The sequence below is a fragment of the Carica papaya genome, chromosome 3 (genome assembly GCF_054855325.1).
Source record: "Carica papaya isolate Zhongbai chromosome 3, ASM5485532v1, whole genome shotgun sequence".
NCBI classification, from domain to species: domain Eukaryota; kingdom Viridiplantae; phylum Streptophyta; class Magnoliopsida; order Brassicales; family Caricaceae; genus Carica; species Carica papaya.
This window is the reverse complement of record NC_142311.1, coordinates 5,905,223-5,925,100: the sequence shown is the minus strand read 5'-3', so window position 1 is coordinate 5,925,100 and position 19,878 is coordinate 5,905,223. Positions and strand designations below refer to the sequence as shown.

At 39.2% G+C, this 19,878-nt stretch overlaps 3 protein-coding genes across 5 annotated transcripts; 1 reads left to right on the top strand and 2 right to left on the bottom strand.

Annotated features, from left to right (window-relative positions):
• The first annotated feature begins 1,061 nt into the window (after nt 1-1,061).
• On the top strand, nt 1,062-6,240 carry LOC148266638 (uncharacterized). The gene is made up of 2 exons (XM_088215285.1): nt 1,062-2,054; nt 4,991-6,240. The coding sequence occupies exons 1-2, from the start codon at nt 1,816-1,818 to the stop codon at nt 5,046-5,048; spliced, it is 297 nt and encodes a 98-aa protein (XP_088071411.1). The 5' UTR covers nt 1,062-1,815; the 3' UTR covers nt 5,049-6,240.
• Nucleotides 6,241-6,243: 3 nt separating this feature from the next.
• LOC148266637 (FK506-binding nuclear-like protein) lies at nt 6,244-7,618 on the bottom strand. Of its 2 annotated transcripts, none has more exons than XM_088215283.1 (3): nt 7,461-7,618; nt 7,275-7,360; nt 6,244-7,180 (listed from the first exon to the last, which is right to left on the bottom strand). In XM_088215283.1, the coding sequence occupies exons 1-3, from the start codon at nt 7,527-7,529 to the stop codon at nt 6,547-6,549; spliced, it is 789 nt and encodes a 262-aa protein (XP_088071409.1). In that variant the 5' UTR covers nt 7,530-7,618; the 3' UTR covers nt 6,244-6,546. The 2 variants fall into 2 exon arrangements, with proteins under 2 accessions (XP_088071409.1, XP_088071410.1); XM_088215284.1 differs by having other exon boundaries at nt 6,244-7,177.
• Nucleotides 7,619-14,570: 6,952 nt separating this feature from the next.
• Nucleotides 14,571-18,468, bottom strand: LOC148266636 (uncharacterized). Of its 2 annotated transcripts, none has more exons than XM_088215281.1 (2): nt 18,222-18,468; nt 14,571-17,155 (listed from the first exon to the last, which is right to left on the bottom strand). In XM_088215281.1, the coding sequence occupies exon 2, from the start codon at nt 16,995-16,997 to the stop codon at nt 14,571-14,573; it is 2,427 nt and encodes an 808-aa protein (XP_088071407.1). In that variant the 5' UTR covers nt 16,998-17,155; nt 18,222-18,468. The 2 variants fall into 2 exon arrangements, with proteins under 2 accessions (XP_088071407.1, XP_088071408.1); XM_088215282.1 differs by having other exon boundaries at nt 14,571-16,809.
• Nucleotides 18,469-19,878: the final 1,410 nt, after the last annotated feature.

Here is a 19,878-nt window from a genome sequence, read left to right as displayed (position 1 = left end):
ACTTGATTTTATTTTTATCTTCATAAATTATTATTTATTTTATTAAATATAAAAATTTAATTTAATTATATATAATAATTATTTATTTAAATATAAATGTAATTATATTGTTAAACAATTTATTTTTTTTTATTACATACTTTTTATATACCATTTATTGTTATATATAATAGATAGGGGTAAATTACTAATTTGATTAAAAATATAATTATTTTGTTCTATGATCCAAACAAAAATATATTATTAATATACAATCATCCAAATATATTAAAAAAAAAGTCATTCTCATCATGTGTAATTATTATTTAATTATTGTTATTGTCATATATCAATTAACCATCATTAAAATTTATTTAAATAAAATAATAATAATAATTATTTTGATAATTGTATAAAATATAAATATATAGACTAGAAACTAAAGGCATATGAACGTGTTTGAGAGGATTAAAATTGCTGAAATTTATTATTATAAGCTTTAAAAATATATGATAAAAATATTAAACTTTTTTACTCTTTTCTACCTATTTATTAGACCAATTCTTAAAGATATTTCTTTGAAAGAATTGAATATAAGACTTCAATTTAAATTACTAAATTTTCAATAATAATTTTATACTATCTAACTTAAATATTTTCAATTAAAAATAAATTTTTTACTAATTTAAAGTTGAATATAGATATTATTTTTATTATAAAATCTAATATTAGTGACTAAATAATTTTTTAGAGCATGGTATTTAAAAAATATATATTACGATATTTTAAATATATATTTTAAATAACGTAAATTATTGAATAGACCCACCATTTTCATGCCAAACTGTGGAAATTCATACTAAAACGACAGCTCAATCTCCACAGACGCAGAGGTTGAGATGGGACCAATAACATCATTCCACGTCGTCATCATTCTTTAACGAGATTAACTACCGTACACCAACAGTCTCCTCTCAATCTCACCCTCCCCTCAAATTCCAGCCGTTGGATCAGTTTTTTAACTACCTTCCCTCCTTGGAAAAAAGAAATATAAAACTTATCTTCTCATCAAAAAGTAAACGCACTCCTAATTTCTGCTCTGTTTTTTTTTTCTTTGTTTTTGTTTCTCTCGTTCTTTCCTTTTTCTCTCCCAGTTCAATTTCTTATTCCTTAAGTTCTGGGATTTTTTTTTTGAATAAAATTTTCTCTTGTATTTTTATTTTATCTTTCAACGAAATTCAATACAATTTATCTCCAAGATTCAAATCTTTTACAACCTTCTCTGTTTCTTGCATCTCTGTTGAATGTTTGGTTTTGAAGCCTTGATTTTCTTTCATTTTCCAGGAACGTTTCTGTTCTTTCGTATACCAATAGTCTTCTATTTTTCAACAAGTATGACCTCTTTTTGGATTTTGAATGAAAATTTTCTAATCTGATTTCCTAAATACGAGAGTTGACTCTGTCGGTTCATTAGAGAGACTGTCATTTGCTAGACCTTAAACAAACTGAAAATCAATTTTAAGGTCGGGGTTTGTTGATTATGCTAGGTTAGACATCTAGGTACAAAAGTTTCAAAAATTTTCCTGCAGTTCCCACTTCATTTCCAAAAATATTGATTAACAGATTCAGTTTTTTTAAAAGAAATTATTGGATGTCTAGGGTTAGGTTTTGTTAAATCTTCAAGTTGTTACTCTATACGCACATAAGAATCTCCATAAATTCCTGGAGATCGTCTTCTACCTTCTCCCAACTATCAGTCTTTCCATCAGTTCTCGTCAAACTTGGTTCATAGACTCAGTTATTCGGGGTTGCGTTTATAGGAGAGTGTGATTATCTATGGATATGGTGCAAAAAGGTGTTAAGGAGGCTAATGGCTATAAAAAATCGTCTTCTGTTTCCACAGACACCCAAAAATTGGAAGATCAAGCTGATGGAGAAGAAGATTCTGAATCACATTCTTTGTTGCCCCCTCGTAGAGGAGGAATGTCGAGGAAATCAGACAAGATAAGGCGCAAAGTGCAGTGGAATGACAAAAATGGAAACAACCTCGTAGAAGTCTTAGAATTTGAGCCCAGGTATACATACGCTTAGCATTTTCTTATTTATGCATGGATTTGGTTTGCTCTTTCTGTTTCACGTTTCTTGTGGTTGTTCAATGGTTTGGCTTATCTGATACACTTTTGCGTTTCTAGTTCTCATAATTTTTGGGACTGGACATAGTTGAGACGTATAGGTCTACAGTTATTTAGAACAGCCAAGAATCCGGCTGAAAGCAATGTCTTGTTTTTCGTGTTTATCTGTAATTATTGTTATTCAGTTTGATGTTGTTTGCAAGTATTGGCCCTTCGTTATGGTTGGAGAATACTTGTTTCGTTGTTGGTCGTATAAGGCTTTTACCAATTATAGACTATTATCATATTATTATATTATTTCCGTGGTGATCCCCACTCTGGGATTCCCTTGAAGCTGGAATGAGAAATTATAGTTTTCACCGTCTAACTTTCAGGAATCTGTTGAGATTGAGAAAGCACAGTTGTTTCCTGGGTTTGACTCCCTTAACGTGATTGCCATTAGTTATTGTGATACCAGTGAAACTACTAATGGTAGTGCTGTTTCTGGATTGCCACTGGAAAAATATCCTTGGGTTCGCTCATTAACACCTACTTATAAATCAATCCAGTTTATAACCTTGTCGAGCTCATTAAGTTCTTCCCTTTTTTCTTCTTTATTTAGAAAACCTTCCCATTCTGTTTGTTAGGTCAAGATTGAAGATTGAAATTAGACTGCCATTACTTTTCGGGTATGACTTTGGGGCTGACTTTGAAATCCTCGGAAATGCTTGCCCTTGCAAAATTTCTTATCACAAAAACTCTGCAATCTTGATTAGAGCAGCAGTTATATGTGTTGTTCATTTCAATTTGCTGCAAGAGTAGTTTACCTTAAATTTTCAACTTCCAGCATTAAGGAAATTAGTAGGATTTGGAGAAAATGTTTATTTCAGATTCATGTTGTTGATAGAAGGTTCTTTTTTCTTTATATAGAAACTTGATATGGATATTACTCCATTTAGATGATTGCAATATATTTCTCTCATTACCTGGAACTGGAAACTTCTCTTCAATTAATGTTCTCACCGTCATTGCCAATACCAGTTAACATAATGTTCTTTTTTCTTTTTCATGAAATGACCATTATCCATCTAATGAAGAGAGTAAATGAAATTGAACCTGCCTAAATATCATTAAGCAAAGAAACAATAATTCTCTGCGTCTGATGGCCAATTTTTGCAGTTAAGTAGAGAATGTCATTAGTCTTTGTGGTTGCTGTCCTAAAGAACTATGTTAGCATGTCTTCGAGCTGCATCATTTTCAGAACATATAAATTTTTTTGAAAATATGAGATAGATACAAAATTCTGGCACTGAAACACAGTGGATTTTTTTCATCATATCCTTCTTTTATCTGACAAGCTATTCACCTAGTAAAAGTATACTATCTTCTTTACTGCCAACTGATTAAAAATGCTATAGGCGTAAGTGATTATGATTTATCCGTATGTACGCCATTGACCATAATTGTTACCTTTAACGGATCTGCTAGTTAACCAGCATGAGGAATTTTCTATGTTATCCATGATACACTTTGCAAAATATACTAGTCTATATAGACAATGTCAAGTATTAAATTTTCTAAGGACTCCATTATGTATTGCTGCAATTTCCAATTTTTCATAGTAAATTTAACTGAAATTTTGATGAGTATTACAAATCCTAGTTTGTTACGGTAGACAATAAAGGTAAAACTAGAAGAATGTGACATCCTTTTTCTTTGGTATATTGTACAGCAGGTGGTAAAATATGTCCAAAATAACTGCAATAGAACAAAACCACGTAGGTAATATTATTATAAAATAAATAAGGATTTTAAAAGCATTTAAACCCTATTCCAGATATCTAGATTAAAGATGCCAGTCAAAACTTAGAAATTAAAAGACATAAAAAACTTATTTTTTTCCCCTCAGCTAATGCATGTAACAAGCTGGAAGTTATAGTTGTAAATTACTGAGTTCTGTGTTTTCTCTCTCTTAATGGTTTTGAGTTTGGTTCGACATGGTATGCTATCTGGGTCGCATGATCACATTTAGGATAGTAAGATATAGATCACATTATTTTTTTGGGGGAGGGGGGGCGTGTGGGTTCAGATGTGTTCCTGATCTGATTGTATTAAACATTCCCCCAAGTTCAGCTTTAATGGTAAGGATTAAAAGAGAATGAATAAGAAAAATGTTATATGTTGCTTTACTTGATGGAGTTGTTAAAGAAAAGGAAAGAACTATACAAAATCTGAAGGAAAAGAAAAGGAAAAATCAGTGAATGAAAGCCATTGAGGATTAGAATTGTCAAGGCTGTGCTCTGATGAGCAAATCCATTGAACATGCCCATCTAGGATTATTTTGGTCAGATGAGGGCTCCACAACCATGCATTGTGTGGCATATGTAGCCATAATAATCTGTGGTACTGCTGAAGGTTTTACTATATGTATTTTGGTCATTAATATAGTGTTGTTAAATCTCCATCCCTACCTTATATAAAAACTTTACCTGCCTAAGTTCTCTTCTAAATTGGTGCTTTGTTAGAAATATCCCTTGATCTAGCACAACAATCCAAATTGTCCACCCTAACAATGGCTAATAATCTCACTATAGTATATATACTTTGTTGCTTTGACTAATTAACTTACCGTTTTCTTTTAACTACTTATAATTGTTTGAGCATGAGAAAACATAGTAGAAAACAAAAACCAATTCATCACATAACTAATGATCAATCAACTGAGAGAATATTCAGTTTTCTCACTCTTGAGTGTATTTTGTTTCCTTTAAAAATGACATTAATTTGATATCTCATCCTCTATGCATCCACCATGTGGATTCAAATTTCGCTATTAATTTAGTTCTGGTTTAATTGGGTATTGAATATTTACTCACTCCTCTTCCGATTTGCATCTCCAGCGATGTTAGTGATTCTGATGATGAGGATTCAGATTCATGTATCTGCACCATAATGTAGAGATCGCCCAGTGCTTCAATTATCAAAGAGTGCCGACGATATATCAACAGGGCAATTGGTCCCGATTTGAATGATTTGGTTGATTTAGTGAAGCCTAGCTTTGTTTTCAGCAAGCTGTCGTAAGGATGAACTTAAGGTGCAGGAGCTGAGGGGTGTAGTATTTGATATTTGGATTTGTTAAATTGAAGCTCGAAGCCATTCCTTTAGTGGCTGTTATTGAGTTTCCTTGCAAGCAACTGTGAATTTCCTTGACCTTGTCTCAGGCATGGAGTCAGATAGTGATGTTGAGAGTCTCGCTCTCGTGATGGTAATTTATTTAGTAACCTGAGAGTGTTATGCTCTTGCACGTATTCTGGTGTTAACAAAGTGATAAGAAAAAAGACAGTTCTACGTGTGCTGTGCATGATGATAATGTATACAGATGGAGGAGCAGGCAACAAAAATATTTGCATTTCATTTCTTCTCTTTTCTCATAGTAACTTGCTTCTCAATATAAAGCAGTAAGTGACAGATGATTTTTGTAAATCTTGTATTTATAGATGATGAAGTTAACAATTTTTCAAGCCTCAAATGAATCGGGATGTAAACAATGCTATTGTCATGTTTATGCTAGAAGGATCTGCAGTTTAGATAGGTTTAGGTACAAAAGAATTACCTTGGTCCTTCCTGGCAACTATTTCAGACGATGCTTAACCTTCATGAGGTTCATAAAAGTTGTATTAATTCCAGATTCAAAGCAAATGGAACCATTTGTAGATCAGCTTTTTTTGTTTTTGGAATCATTGCATGTCTCAATATTGACGGAATAGATATTGATGGGAAGTTTCATTCTTCAACCTTTATTACATTTCATCTTGCCATGCAGTCATGAACTTCTAAGGATTGGCAACGAGATTTAAATCCCTCGAAGGACCTGCAGACAAACTACTGTACACAATTTGCTTAGAATTTTTTTCTTTTCTTTTTTCGTTTGGATTAAATGTTTTTCAAAATTTTCTGCCTTGGAAAAAAAAAAAAGGCGAGGACAATTTGTCCAATGTTTTTGGTTAAGCTTTCTTGAGCTGTTCCAATGAATCAGAACAATTTGCTGTTAGTCACCTTCATCTGCTTGTTATTATTTAGTGTTCATACAAACAATCAGCTTTCTAAACCTTGTAATCAAAAACCAAGAGACTAAAAAAAAAAAAAAGAAGGATACCCAAAACTCAATCTTTACCACTCAGCAATATCCAAAGTGTAAATTGACATTATAATAAAAAGTAAATCAAAGAATGAGAAGAAACATACAAACAACAACAACCACAAATTTGCTTCTCACTGTAGGTAATCCATCTGAATGCGGAGTATTTTAGGTACTAAAATGCAAGTCGAGTCATTTGATCTCCAGATTGGTGATATCTTAAAAAGCTCCATCTTCTCTACATCTCCGGGAATGTGAATCATGTGATCTTGTCATGTTTTGATCAGAAACCCTGCTACCTTCCCTTGTAGCCAAGGACTAGTGGGAATTGGACAAGGCTAACCAGTTTGAAAGACTGGCATCAACTGCAGCCTCCTTTAATAGGGGCTTGGAGAGATTACTTTTTATTGCTGAATCACAAGGTAAGAGAGTCAAACTTGTTTTGGTTCCCATCATCGATTCTTGCTGTATGGGAATGTTCTCCTTCCTCTGGTAATTGGGTGGTGCTGCTTTTGCTTTAATGGCTTTCCATTGTGCAAGATTCTCAACTGGACTCAATACGGAACTTTCATAATGGCCCCTATCCCGACCAACGGATTTAAGATCCCCATCAGTTGCATCAGACAAATATTCACACGATTCTCGTTGATCTAATCTTTCCTCATCAATATCACTACCGCAATCGTATTCATCATCATCCAAATCACTTTCTTCGTATGCTATTTCATCATCTTCATCATAACAGTCCGTGCAGTTTTGGTACCTATAGCCGGAAGGATAAGAACAAGTTGTCTCAATTGTTGATTTCAGTTGGGAGAGTGGAATTGTGTCTTCCTTGTTGTCCTCTTTATCGCTCTCGGAAACATCGTGCGTACTTTGAATAGGCTCATAGGCTTGAACATTCAAATTAAAGCTTACTTTCTTCCCGATTTTGATGCTCCTCCTCTCGCTGCTTTAATTAGCGATGAAATTAAAGAAGAAAATTGAAGTATCAAATAGAGTAACGCGAGCAAGCAAATGCAAGTAAGATGAATCAGATGGGTAACCTGTTGTCAGAATCAAAACCTAAGCTTAACGGTTTGACTGCGGTATGAAGATTGGAGGAAGATAGAGGATGATAAGTAACGTATCTCTGCAATGAAATTATCAACGCGGAAAGAAGAAAAGAGAAACGAGTGAGAAAGAAAAGAAATGAAAATATGTAGAGGTTAAAGGGTTGAGTGTCGCTTTACTTGATGATTGGGTGGTTTCCGACGCTTTCTTCTGGACGGGAGACCAAAACAGCCGACGAAACACCCCATCTCCAGTCTCTGCAACTGCAAGGGAAGAGAGAGAGAGAGAGATTTAAAATTAGAAGTTTGGGCTCCAATGGATTTTGAAAAATAGGAACGTTAGGGTTTAATGATGATAGGTGGGCTCAGGACAGGAGTTTATTTAAAGAATGAAATAAATAAAATCCAAAATGGATTTCCCATTAATTTAACACACAACCACAATTAAACGCCCTTTCCTAATTCGGCTTCTTTTTTTTCATGGTAACGAAAATGAAAAAGTTTTAACAGCCACCAATAGGTTACTAATTGGTATTATATGTAAGAGTTTATTATATTCTTTCAGTTTATAATAAGTTTTAAGCTTTCATATTATTATAAAATTAATTTTATTGTACGTAAAAAAGTCTTAATTTTTTAAAATTAATTATTGAGAAACTTGGTTTTCCTACGTAGCGGAGTAAAGCGAGAGAAGCAAAAAAACATGTCGATGTAGGGTTGTTATTAAAATTAAATATTCAGTATTTTAAGCTACAATTTAGGAGAGTCATGAAGAAAGATAATACATCTATAATTTTTACAGTTTATCTATGGTGAATTTAAGATTTTATTCTTTATATGATAGTAAGAATAATTGATTCAAATATATATATTTAATTAAAATAAACTGTTTGTTAAAATGTCTAAATATGATATAATTATTTTAATTTTTTATTAAAATAATATACTTTTAAAATATCATAAAAGATTATGCATTAAATTATAAAAAAATATTAATGATTAAATTATAAACAGTGTCAGATTTAAGGACTAATTTGATAATTTATCATATTTAAGTTTATCGGTGCGTTTTGGGATTCCGACACGGTAGCGCCATCATCTCTACGACAGCTGAGTTTATCCTCTAGCCATCATTCTTCTTCTTCTCTAGTCACTTGTATCAACTAGGGTTTTGAGGTCGACTGAAGAGAGTTTTAAATACTTTTTTTCGACCGATCTGGACTGTTCATTCTGAGAGACGTGAAGGTACGTGAACTGTCCAATCGCGTTTATTTGAGAAATTCATCCGGGTCGTCCGATCTGGGAGACTTAAAGTCACGAGGTCATTCGATCGGGTCTATTTAAGAAGTCGATTTGGATTGTTCACGCGTGCGAGACTGGCCTTGAGTAGTCTGATCGGCCTGGCTCGCGGGTCGCTAGCGTGGGCTTCCCGCATATAGTCCATATTGACGTGGTTATCATGTGGCGTGCAGCGATTTGTCGTATTGTTGACTGGGCATCAACGTGAGTCGTTTCTTCTCTTTTTGCGAACTGACATTTGCCTTACGAATTTTTTTTTTTAAATGAGTCCTCTATATTTTATAATTGCGCTCTTATTTCTGAATTTATTTTTTTAAAAATTCAAAATTAACCCTATAATTAATTTTTAATAATTTGAAGATAAATTAATTTTTATTTACTTATTTTATAATAAAATAAAAAATAAATATGTAAAAATTTATAAAATTAAACTAAACAAAAGAATTTTTATTAATTTGAATTTAAATGATTACATTTCAAAATTAAGGGTTTAAGATTTAAGGTTTATGGTGTTACACATTGATTTAAGTGCTTTTAATGAAAAATTATTTGATCTTGAGTAAAAATTAGGTATAGAAAATATTGTCAGTTTAAAAAAAAAAATCAGAAGTTTAGTAATTTTTCTTTTATTTATTTAATTACAAAAGTATTTTTAAAATGTAAAATCTGCACTTAAAAATTATGCCAAATGGGACTTTGTAACTCACTAAAAGCTGGCTACTTTTTAGCTAGTTGAAATGGTTAATTGTAAGACACTAGTTGGACTAATTTAATTAAAAATAACACATTCAATTTTATTTTTTATGAGTTTTTACTAATCAGTTAAGTCAAGTGACAATTCAACTTAACCTAATCATTTATTAGATTATGTTTATTTTATTATAAGTTATTTCTCTCCTACACGATATTCCTTTTTTTTTTAATAATTTTAATTAAACCTAAAAGTTATTCTTCAATAAAAATTAAAAAATAAATATTTCTAAAATATAAATAAAATAATATTTTTAATAGATATAATTGTTAGTTCTATATTTAACTGATTTATTAATTTAATACCTTAAACATATAAAGATATTTCTAAAATAAATTCTATATTTAAAAAATTAAATAACTGTTAATTAAAACTTTATATTAACAATTAACTTAAAGTATGTATTTAAAAAAAATGGAATTACGAGAAAAATTTAATAAAAATTCATTCTAATATTTAATTATTCTTAGTAATTATTTTATATTATTACGTTGCGTCATCATTTTTAAAGATAAATATTAGTAAATATTATGTAACTTCAAAAATAATTTTACTAAAATATATTCTCATTATTTTTAACTATTTATAATTCGACCAGGTAACTACTAATTTTTTTTTTTGGTTTTTTAATTATATTTAAATGAGTTGTATCAATTATTGGTCAAAGTGGTAATAATAGCCGGAACAAATAGCAAAATCAATAGTGATATTTAAATAAATTGTATTAATTATATGTATACGTATATAATTAGATGATGGTATTGCCACAATAAGCCATATCATCAAAGACACATCACTAAATATTAAGATTAAGATAGATGCCTTTGTTAATTTTAAAAATTAAATTAATACATGTATGAAATTACTTATTTCTTGTAACGGCCCCGGAAAATATTAAAATGAAATGAGTATTTAAATATATCGAATGCGGAAGCGAGATCAAAATTTCATTTAACATCCCTTACACGAAAAACCAAAAACGTACTTAAAATATAAAAGATTAAACTAACTAAGAAAGAAACTCGAAAATAAAACTATGAGTATGACTACAGAGTCTCTAGGCATCCCCTTCGTCGTCCTCCTGCGGAACGGGCTCGGGAACCATGTCTTCCTGATCTGAAATGGTTAATTAAGGAGTGAGCTACACTAGCCCAGTAAGAACATCACGATATCTCACCGTCACGGAGATAAAGGTGGGTAAAAAACCACAAAAAGACCAATGGAGCATAATTTACAATAAACTCGTTTATTAACAACAAAACCTTTTATCAATAATAAAACTTTGACCATCCACTTACCTTGGTGGAATTTATGAAAACAATATGAGAAAAACAATAACATTATCATAATCATTGAATAATCTAAGCTGTAAAACATAACACTTATCACGCCTCTTGTAATTCAATCATTGTACAACATATCTTTTTCTCATTTACCAGCCTACTAGTATCCGTGGGGGTCCATAGGGGTTCCGCTACCCGTTAACCTTTAACATTCATAATCAGTTTCCAGGGTCGTCCCCATACCCCGTCCGGTATGGGCGCCAAAACCATGAACCTCAATACCCCGTCCGGTATGAGGGTGAAACGGGCCGTCCCCATACCCCGTCCGGTATGGGCGCCAAAACCATAAACCTCAATACCCCGTCCGGTATGAGGGTGAAACGGGCCGTCCCCATACCCCGTCCGGTATGGGCGCCAAAACCATAAGATCTCCATACCCCGTCCGGCATGTGAGACCACAATCCCGGTAGGGTTCCCTACGGACCCGGTCCGTCCACCATCTCCCAGGATATCTAGTCAGGCTGACCCCCATAATACAATTATCAGTTTACACAATCTTTCATTTTTCCTTTTCCTCAATCAGCATCATCAATTCACATTTAAACAAGCAAATCGTAATTCATACCAAACAGACAACATACAGTATCAGTTTTTCAGTCATTCAACCCATAATTAATAAAAACGTAGTACATGCACACAAATCTGTAAAATGAACACATCAAACCTCATTTTGCATTTAAAGCTGTAAACAGGCCAAATAACAGTAAACCACCAATCACACTAGACTCGGGCTCCATTAGCTACCTTAAGCAATTTCACACATGCATTAATTCAAGAAATACCGTTTTATCATTTTGAACTTTAATACCGTGATAGGAAATAAGGTGAGGGGTCCTTACCTGTTTTCGGGATCCGAATACGATTCACAGTGCGCCTGCAGGCTGTCCCTAATTTTCCCCTGAATTTTTCCCGGGGAACTGAAACACGCTCACAGTACCTGCACGGGTTCCAAAAAAAATCCAAATTAGGCCCAGGGCCTCTTTCGGCCCAAATCGCAACTCCGGCACGGCGGCTCCGCCGTGCTCCGGCGACGGCGCCGCCGCTGGCGGCGGCGAGTCGCCTCGGGTTGACTGTTTTCGGCCGTTTTTGGCCGAATTCGGCCACACTCGCATTGGTCCTTGTCAGAAAACAACCCTAGGGCCCTCGGGGGGCCAAAAAATCACGGAAAAGCGGAGCTTACCGGCGGCGGCGCTCTCGGGTACGGCGACTCTCCGGCGAAGTTCGTGTTTTGGTGATTTGGCTTCGGTCAACCTGTAGAGAAAAGAATGGTGATCACGGTGATATAAAAATTGCATCGAACGGAGGCCGGGAAGGGCCTCGTCGGAGGCAAAAACCGAGAGGGGGCGCGGCGGTGCCGCTGGGCTTCGGTTGCGTATTCCGGCCGTTTGGCCGGGATTTCGGCTTCGATTTGGCCATAGGAGGAATCAGTGGGGAGAAACGAGTCGGGGGTATGAAATTTACCTCGATCGGCGGTCGGAAATTTCCCCGGTGCGGCGGCGAGTGGCGGCGGGTGGCGGCGGTCGGCCTCTGGTTCGTCTTCTCCGGCGAGCGGCTGGCGGCTAGGGTTTGTGGTCTGGTGTGGAGGTTCTATTTATAACCCCTTGCCTTTTGATCACAGCCGTTCATTTTGTTTTAATCTGGGCCGTTCGTTTTTGATTGAATCTGGGCCGTCCGTGCGATTGAATCTGGGCCGTCCGATCGCGTGATTGATCTGGACCGTCGGATCGCACCCACGCGGATCGCCAACGTGGCTCCCTTTGGAGTGACGCGGTCTTGCCACGTGGCAGGCCCTGGTTGGCCGGGACTGCTGACCGGGCATGCTGACGTGGCTGCTGACGTGGCCGCCCTTTCTTTTTTTTTTTTTTTTTTTTTTTTTTTTTTTCTTCTCCTTTCCGGGTGCTACAACTCTCCCCCCCATAAAGAAATTTGGTCCCCAAATTTGCCTCATTACTCTTGATCAAACAGATGAGGATATTGGGCCCTAAATTCTGATTCCAGCTCCCAAGTCGCCTCCCTAGGCGTGTGGTTCTGCCACAAGACTTTTACAAATGATATTTCCCGGTTACGGAGTATTCTGCTTTCTCGGTCCGTGATACTGACCGGTACTTCTTCATAAGAGAAGTCCTCTCGGAGTGAGAGCGGTTCATGAGCCACGACATGAGAAGGGTCCGGATTGTACTTGCACAGCATAGATACATGAAACACATTGTGAACCCGGGAGAGCTCAGGGGGCAGTGCAAGTCTGTAGGCAGTGGTACCAATCTTGTCTAAGATTTCAAAGGGTCCAATGTATCTGGGGTTTAATTTTCCCCTTCTGCCGAACCTACTAATTCCCTTGAAGGGGGTGACTTTAAGAAACACCCGGTCACCTTTCTCAAAGGCCAGGTCCCTCCTTCGGGTATCAGCATAGCTCTTTTGCCTACTCTGAGCTGTCTGGATGTTCTTCTTGATCTTAACTATCTTGGACGTGGTTTCTTCCACTAAATCCGGGCCAAACAATCTTCTATCGCCCACTTCCTCCCAACAAATCGGTGACCTGCACGGACGCCCGTATAGCGCCTCGTATGGGGCCATGCCGATGCTTGCTTGGTAACTGTTGTTGTAGGCAAACTCTATCAGGGGTAGATGGTCGTCCCAATGGCCTCCGGAGTCAAGGACACAAGCTCGGAGCATATCCTCCAGCGTACGGATTGTCCTCTCTGATTGTCCATCGGTTTGGGGGTGGAAGGCAGTACTGAGGGACAGCTTTGTTCCCATAGCTTGCTGGAAACTATTCCAAAACCGAGAAGTGAATCTGGGATCCCTGTCGGATACCACTGTTACTGGGACCCCATGCAGTCTGACTATTTCCCGGACATACATTCTTGCCAACTTGTCCAACGAATCAGTCATTCTGATGGCCAGGAAGTGGGAAGACTTAGTGAGTCGGTCAACAATTACCCATATGGCATCGTGTCCCGATCGTGCCTTGGGTAGTCCCGATACGAAGTCCATGGTGATGTGTTCCCACTTCCATTCTGGAATCGGTAAAGGCTGAAGCAACCCCCCTGGGCGTTGATGTTCTGCTTTGACCTGCTGACATACCAAGCACTTAGATACAAAGTCGGCTATATCTCTCTTCATCCCATTCCACCAGAATCGGGGTCGCATAGTTTGGTACATTTTTGTACTTCCTGGATGCATGGCGAACCTTGAACTATGGGACTCTGTCATGATGTCTCTTTTTAATTCATTGTCGTCTGGGACACACATTCTGTCCTTGAAACGAATCAATCCGTCGGCAGAGATCTGAAATTCTGAGTTCACTCCCTGTTCTGCATCCTTCTTGCGGTTTACTAGGGCGGAGTCGATTGACTGGGCTTCCTTTATTCTTTGGATTAGCTCGGGTTGGACTGCTAGGTGGCTCAAACATGTGGCCCTCTTCAGATCTTGCAGTCGAACCTGCTGCGTAGCCCCAATGGACCTGCATTCCGAAACCATCAGATGGGCTAGGGTGCCTGCACTCTTCCTACTGAGGGCATCGGCTACTACGTTGCCCTTACCTGGATGGTATAGGATGTCACAATCATAGTCCTTGAGGAGTTCCATCCACCTTCTCTGACGCATGTTGAGATCCTTCTGAGTGAAGATGTGCTTCAAGCTCTTATGATCGGTGTAGATCTGAAAGGTCTCTCCATACAAATAATGGCGCCAGATTTTCAAGGCGTGTATGATTGCGGCAAGCTCCAAATCATGGGTAGGATAGTTCTTCTCATGATTCTTTAGCTGTCTAGACCCATATGCTATAACCTTTCCATGCTGCATCAGGACACAACCCAGGCCCAGATAGGAGGCATCACTATAAACTGTATACCCTCCTGATCCACTCGGTAGAGCCAGCACGGGTGCAGTAGTCAGTCACTTCTTCAATTCTGAAAAACTCCTTTCGCAGTTCTCATTCCAATCAAACTTTGCATTCTTCTTTGTGAGTCGGGTTAGAGGGGCCGCTAGACTGGAGAACCCTTCGACAAACCGGCGGTAATAACCCGCCATCCCTAGGAAACTGCGAATTTCCTTAACTGTTGTCAGCCTTTCCCAACCAAGCACCGCTTCAACCTTTTCGGGGTTCACCGACACCCCTTCCTTCGATATAACATGTCCTAGGAAGGCGGTTTGCTCGAGCCAAAATCCACACTTGCTCAACTTTGCATACAACTTCTTTTCCCTGAGTACCTGGAGGACTTGGGCAAGATGATGAGCATGTTCTTCTCTACTTTTTGAGTAGACTAAGATATCATCGATGAACACGATGACAAATTTATCCAAGAACTCTCTGAAGATTCTGTTCATTAGATCCATAAAGATGGCCGGGGCGTTGGTTAGCCCAAACGGCATAACCAGGAACTCATAGTGTCCGTACCTGGTTCGGAATGCCGTCTTGGGGATGTCTTCTGCTCTCACTTTTACCTGATGGTAACCTGATCGTAGATCTATTTTAGAAAAGACCTGTGCACCCTGCAACTGATCGAAAAGGTCATCAATCCGGGGGAGAGGGTACTTGTTTTTAATTGTTACCTTGTTTATCCTTCTATAATCAATACACAGTCTCAACGTTCCATCTCCTTTCTTTGCAAAAGTAACCCCGGCACCCCATGGGGAAATGCTGTGTCTAATGAAGCCACTGTTTTGTAGCTCAGTGATTTGTTTCCTTAGCTCTTCCATCTCGATGCGGCTCATTCGGTAAGGAGCTACCGAGATGGGTTGGGTTCCTGGCTGTAAGTTTATGGTGAACTCGACCTCTCTGTCCTCTGGTAGACCGGGCAGTTCATCCGGAAATACGTCTGGAAAGTCTCGGACTACTGGAATCTCTTGGATACAAACTTCCTTCTTGGGTTTACCATGTACCACGTCCGGGTCTGCATCGGCATCCTTCTGGGTAAGGTTGTAAACTCTGCCCTGGATTGGAGGCCTCCCTTGATTCTGGTTCCTAGGACACTCCCTCGCATAGTGCTGGGCACTGCCGCATATGCGACAGGTGTTGTTGAGGCGGTAGCAGGGTCGGTCCCCATGATCCCTGCCGCAGTACTGGCAGATCTTCCCACGAGCTGCCCCCATAGCCTGAGGAGGGCCCTGAGCGGCAGGCCTGGGTCTCTTGCTGGGTTGGACCGGCATGGTAGGCGCTGGCCTGCGGAGCGGGGCTGAAGGTCGGGAACTTCCCGCTAGCTGAGGGCGGGTGTCGAAGCTCCTTTCTATGATCTGCGCCTTTGCCAGGACTGCCGAATATGTCTCGAGCTCCATCACCAACAAGTGCTGTCTGATCGCCGGGCGGAGACCCCACTGGAATTTCCTGGCCTTTCGGCCCTCATCCAACAATGTCTCCGGGGCATGTCGGCCCAGCTCCAGGAACTTGCGGGCATACTCCGACACTGTCATATTACCCTGGACCAACTGAGCAAATTCAATTTCCTTTAAATGTTGGATGTGCTTAGGGAGATACTCCGCATGGAAAGCCGCTAGGAACTGCTCCCAAGTAACTGGTACAGGCAGGGTGGCCCGCTTGAGCTCCCACCAGCGTACTGCTTCCCCTACCAGCATGTAGGAGGCAATGGCAGCCCTCTGCTCAGGAATTACTCCCAAGGTCTCAAAGGCTCGCTCAGTCTCCGCCAACCAGTATTGGGCCTCTTCAAAAGAGGATTCCCCCGAAAAAGTAGAAGGGTTCAGTCTCCTGTACCTCTCTATGAAGCCAGGGTCGATCAAGGAGGGAGCGGGGTCCCGAGGTAAAGGAACTGGGGCCGGCTGAGGGTGAACTGGGGGACCCTGTGGTGGCGCCTGCTGATGGGGTGGGGGCACTGGAATGTGCTGTGGCGGTACCTGTTGGTACCGTGGCTGTGGTACCGGGTCGTACCGCGGCTGTGGTGCCGGGTGGTACTGTGGAGGAACAGGCTCCTGCCGGGGTGGCTCGGGATCAGCCTGCTGTAACGGGGGCTCAACCTGCGCTAGCGGAGGAGGTCCGGGTAACTCCCTTCTCTCCTCTTGCCTTCGCTGAGCAGCTACGAGAGCTTCCACCATCTCATATAATCTGTCCAAATCCTCCCGAAGCGAATTATCTTGGGCCGCTCGGTTTAGTGGGGGCCTTCCTCTCCTCATTTCTGTGTACCTGCATTTACAAGGAATGGTTGAGTAACGACCAATCGGTGAGTATTTCTTTAAAGGACTATAGTGTAAGGGATGGGTCCGAGGAAATGCGGCTCTGATACCAACTGTAACGGCCCCGGAAAATATTAAAATGAAATGAGTATTTAAATATATCGAATGCGGAAGCGAGATCAAAATTTCATTTAACATCCCTTACACGAAAAACCAAAAACGTACTTAAAATATAAAAGATTAAACTAACTAAGAAAGAAACTCGAAAATAAAACTATGCGTATGACTACAGAGTCTCTAGGCATCCCCTTCGTCGTCCTCCTGCGGAACGGGCTCGGGAACCATGTCTTCCTGATCTGAAATGGTTAATTAAGGAGTGAGCTACACTAGCCCAGTAAGAACATCACGATATCTCACCGTCACGGAGATAAAGGTGGGTAAAAAACCACAAAAAGACCAATGGAGCATAATTTACAATAAACTCGTTTATTAACAACAAAACCTTTTATCAATAATAAAACTTTGACCATCCACTTACCTTGGTGGAATTTATGAAAACAATATGAGAAAAACAATAACATTATCATAATCATTGAATAATCTAAGCTGTAAAACATAACACTTATCACGCCTCTTGTAATTCAATCATTGTACAACATATCTTTTTCTCATTTACCAGCCTACTAGTATCCGTGGGGGTCCATAGGGGTTCCGCTACCCGTTAACCTTTAACATTCATAATCAGTTTCCAGGGCCGTCCCCATACCCCGTCCGGTATGGGCGCCAAAACCATGAACCTCAATACCCCGTCCAGTATGAGGGTGAAACGGGCCGTCCCCATACCCCGTCCGGTATGGGCGCCAAAACCATAAACCTCAATACCCCGTCCGGTATGAGGGTGAAACGGGCCGTCCCCATACCCCGTCCGGTATGGGCGCCAAAACCATAAGATCTCCATACCCCGTCCGGCATGTGAGACCACAATCCCGGTAGGGTTCCCTACGGACCCGGTCCGTCCACCATCTCCCAGGATATCTAGTCAGGCTGACCCCCATAATACAATTATCAGTTTACACAATCTTTCATTTTTCCTTTTCCTCAATCAGCATCATCAATTCACATTTAAACAAGCAAATCGTAATTCATACCAAACAGACAACATACAGTATCAGTTTTTCAGTCATTCAACCCATAATTAATAAAAACGTAGTACATGCACACAAATCTGTAAAATGAACACATCAAACCTCATTTTGCATTTAAAGCTGTAAACAGGCCAAATAACAGTAAACCACCAATCACACTAGACTCGGGCTCCATTAGCTACCTTAAGCAATTTCACACATGCATTAATTCAAGAAATACCGTTTTATCATTTTGAACTTTAATACCGTGATAGGAAATAAGGTGAGGGGTCCTTACCTGTTTTCGGGATCCGAATACGATTCACAGTGCGCCTGCAGGCTGTCCCTAATTTTCCCCTGAATTTTTCCCGGGGAACTGAAACACGCTCACAGTACCTGCACGGGTTCCAAAAAAAATCCAAATTAGGCCCAGGGCCTCTTTCGGCCCAAATCGCAACTCCGGCACGGCGGCTCCGCCGTGCTCCGGCGACGGCGCCGCCGCTGGCGGCGGCGAGTCGCCTCGGGTTGACTGTTTTCGTCCGTTTTTGGCCGAATTCGGCCACACTCGCATTGGTCCTTGTCAGAAAACAACCCTAGGGCCCTCGGGGGGCCAAAAAATCACGGAAAAGCGGAGCTTACCGGCGGCGGCGCTCTCGGGTACGGCGACTCTCCGGCGAAGTTCGTGTTTTGGTGATTTGGCTTCGGTCAACCTGTAGAGAAAAGAATGGTGATCACGGTGATATAAAAATTGCATCGAACGGAGGCCGGGAAGGGCCTCGTCGGAGGCAAAAACCGAGAGGGGGCGCGGCGGTGCCGCTGGGCTTCGGTTGCGTATTTTGGCCGTTTGGCCGGGATTTCGGCTTCGATTTGGCCATAGGAGGAATCAGTGGGGAGAAACGAGTCGGGGGTATGAAATTTACCTCGATCGGCGGTCGGAAATTTCCCCGGTGCGGCGGCGAGTGGCGGCGGGTGGCGGCGGTCGGCCTCTGGTTCGTCTTCTCCGGCGAGCGGCTGGCGGCTAGGGTTTGTGGTCTGGTGTGGAGGTTCTATTTATAACCCCTTGCCTTTTGATCACAGCCGTTCATTTTGTTTTAATCTGGGCCGTTCGTTTTTGATTGAATCTGGGCCGTCCGTGCGATTGAATCTGGGCCGTCCGATCGCGTGATTGATCTGGGCCGTCGGATCGCACCCACGCGGATCGCCAACGTGGCTCCCTTTGGAGTGACGCGGTCTTGCCACGTGGCAGGCCCTGGTTGGCCGGGACTGCTGACCGGGCATGCTGACGTGGCTGCTGACGTGGCCGCCCTTTCTTTTTTTTTTTTTTTTTTTTTTTTTTTTTTTTTTTTCTTCTCCTTTCCGGGTGCTACATTTCTAAAATTAATTTTACAGATATATGTAAATTAGTTTAGTTTAACACATGAATGTCATAAATTATTCTCAAAATTAATTAAATACATGCATGTAAATTAATTAAAAAATATGTATTCAATTTATGATTATAAGATATACATGAAATGTAACATTTTTGTCCGTGATATTTTGTATAATATTTTATTAACTTTTTTTTTGTATAATTTATTTCAATAAATAAAAAAAATACACGTAGTTTTTATATTGATTAAAAGCTAGTGTATAATATAAACAATTACTATAACTAATTCATACTTGAATCATTTAATAAAGTGGTTAACATATCTAAAAATTTATATATTGACTGAAAATTATCTAATTAATTGAAAATTTGAATATACTTCTTTAATATTTATATTCAATTTTGTAATGTTATATATATATATATTCTGTATATTATTTATTTCAGAAATATATGTTCTATGTATTCTATACATATAAATGATTCTATGTAAATCTCAAATGACGTAAACGTATTATAAATCACAATGGTTATAAACAAAACTGGTGGTGTTAAATTTCAAACACCCATCTCTTCCCCTAAC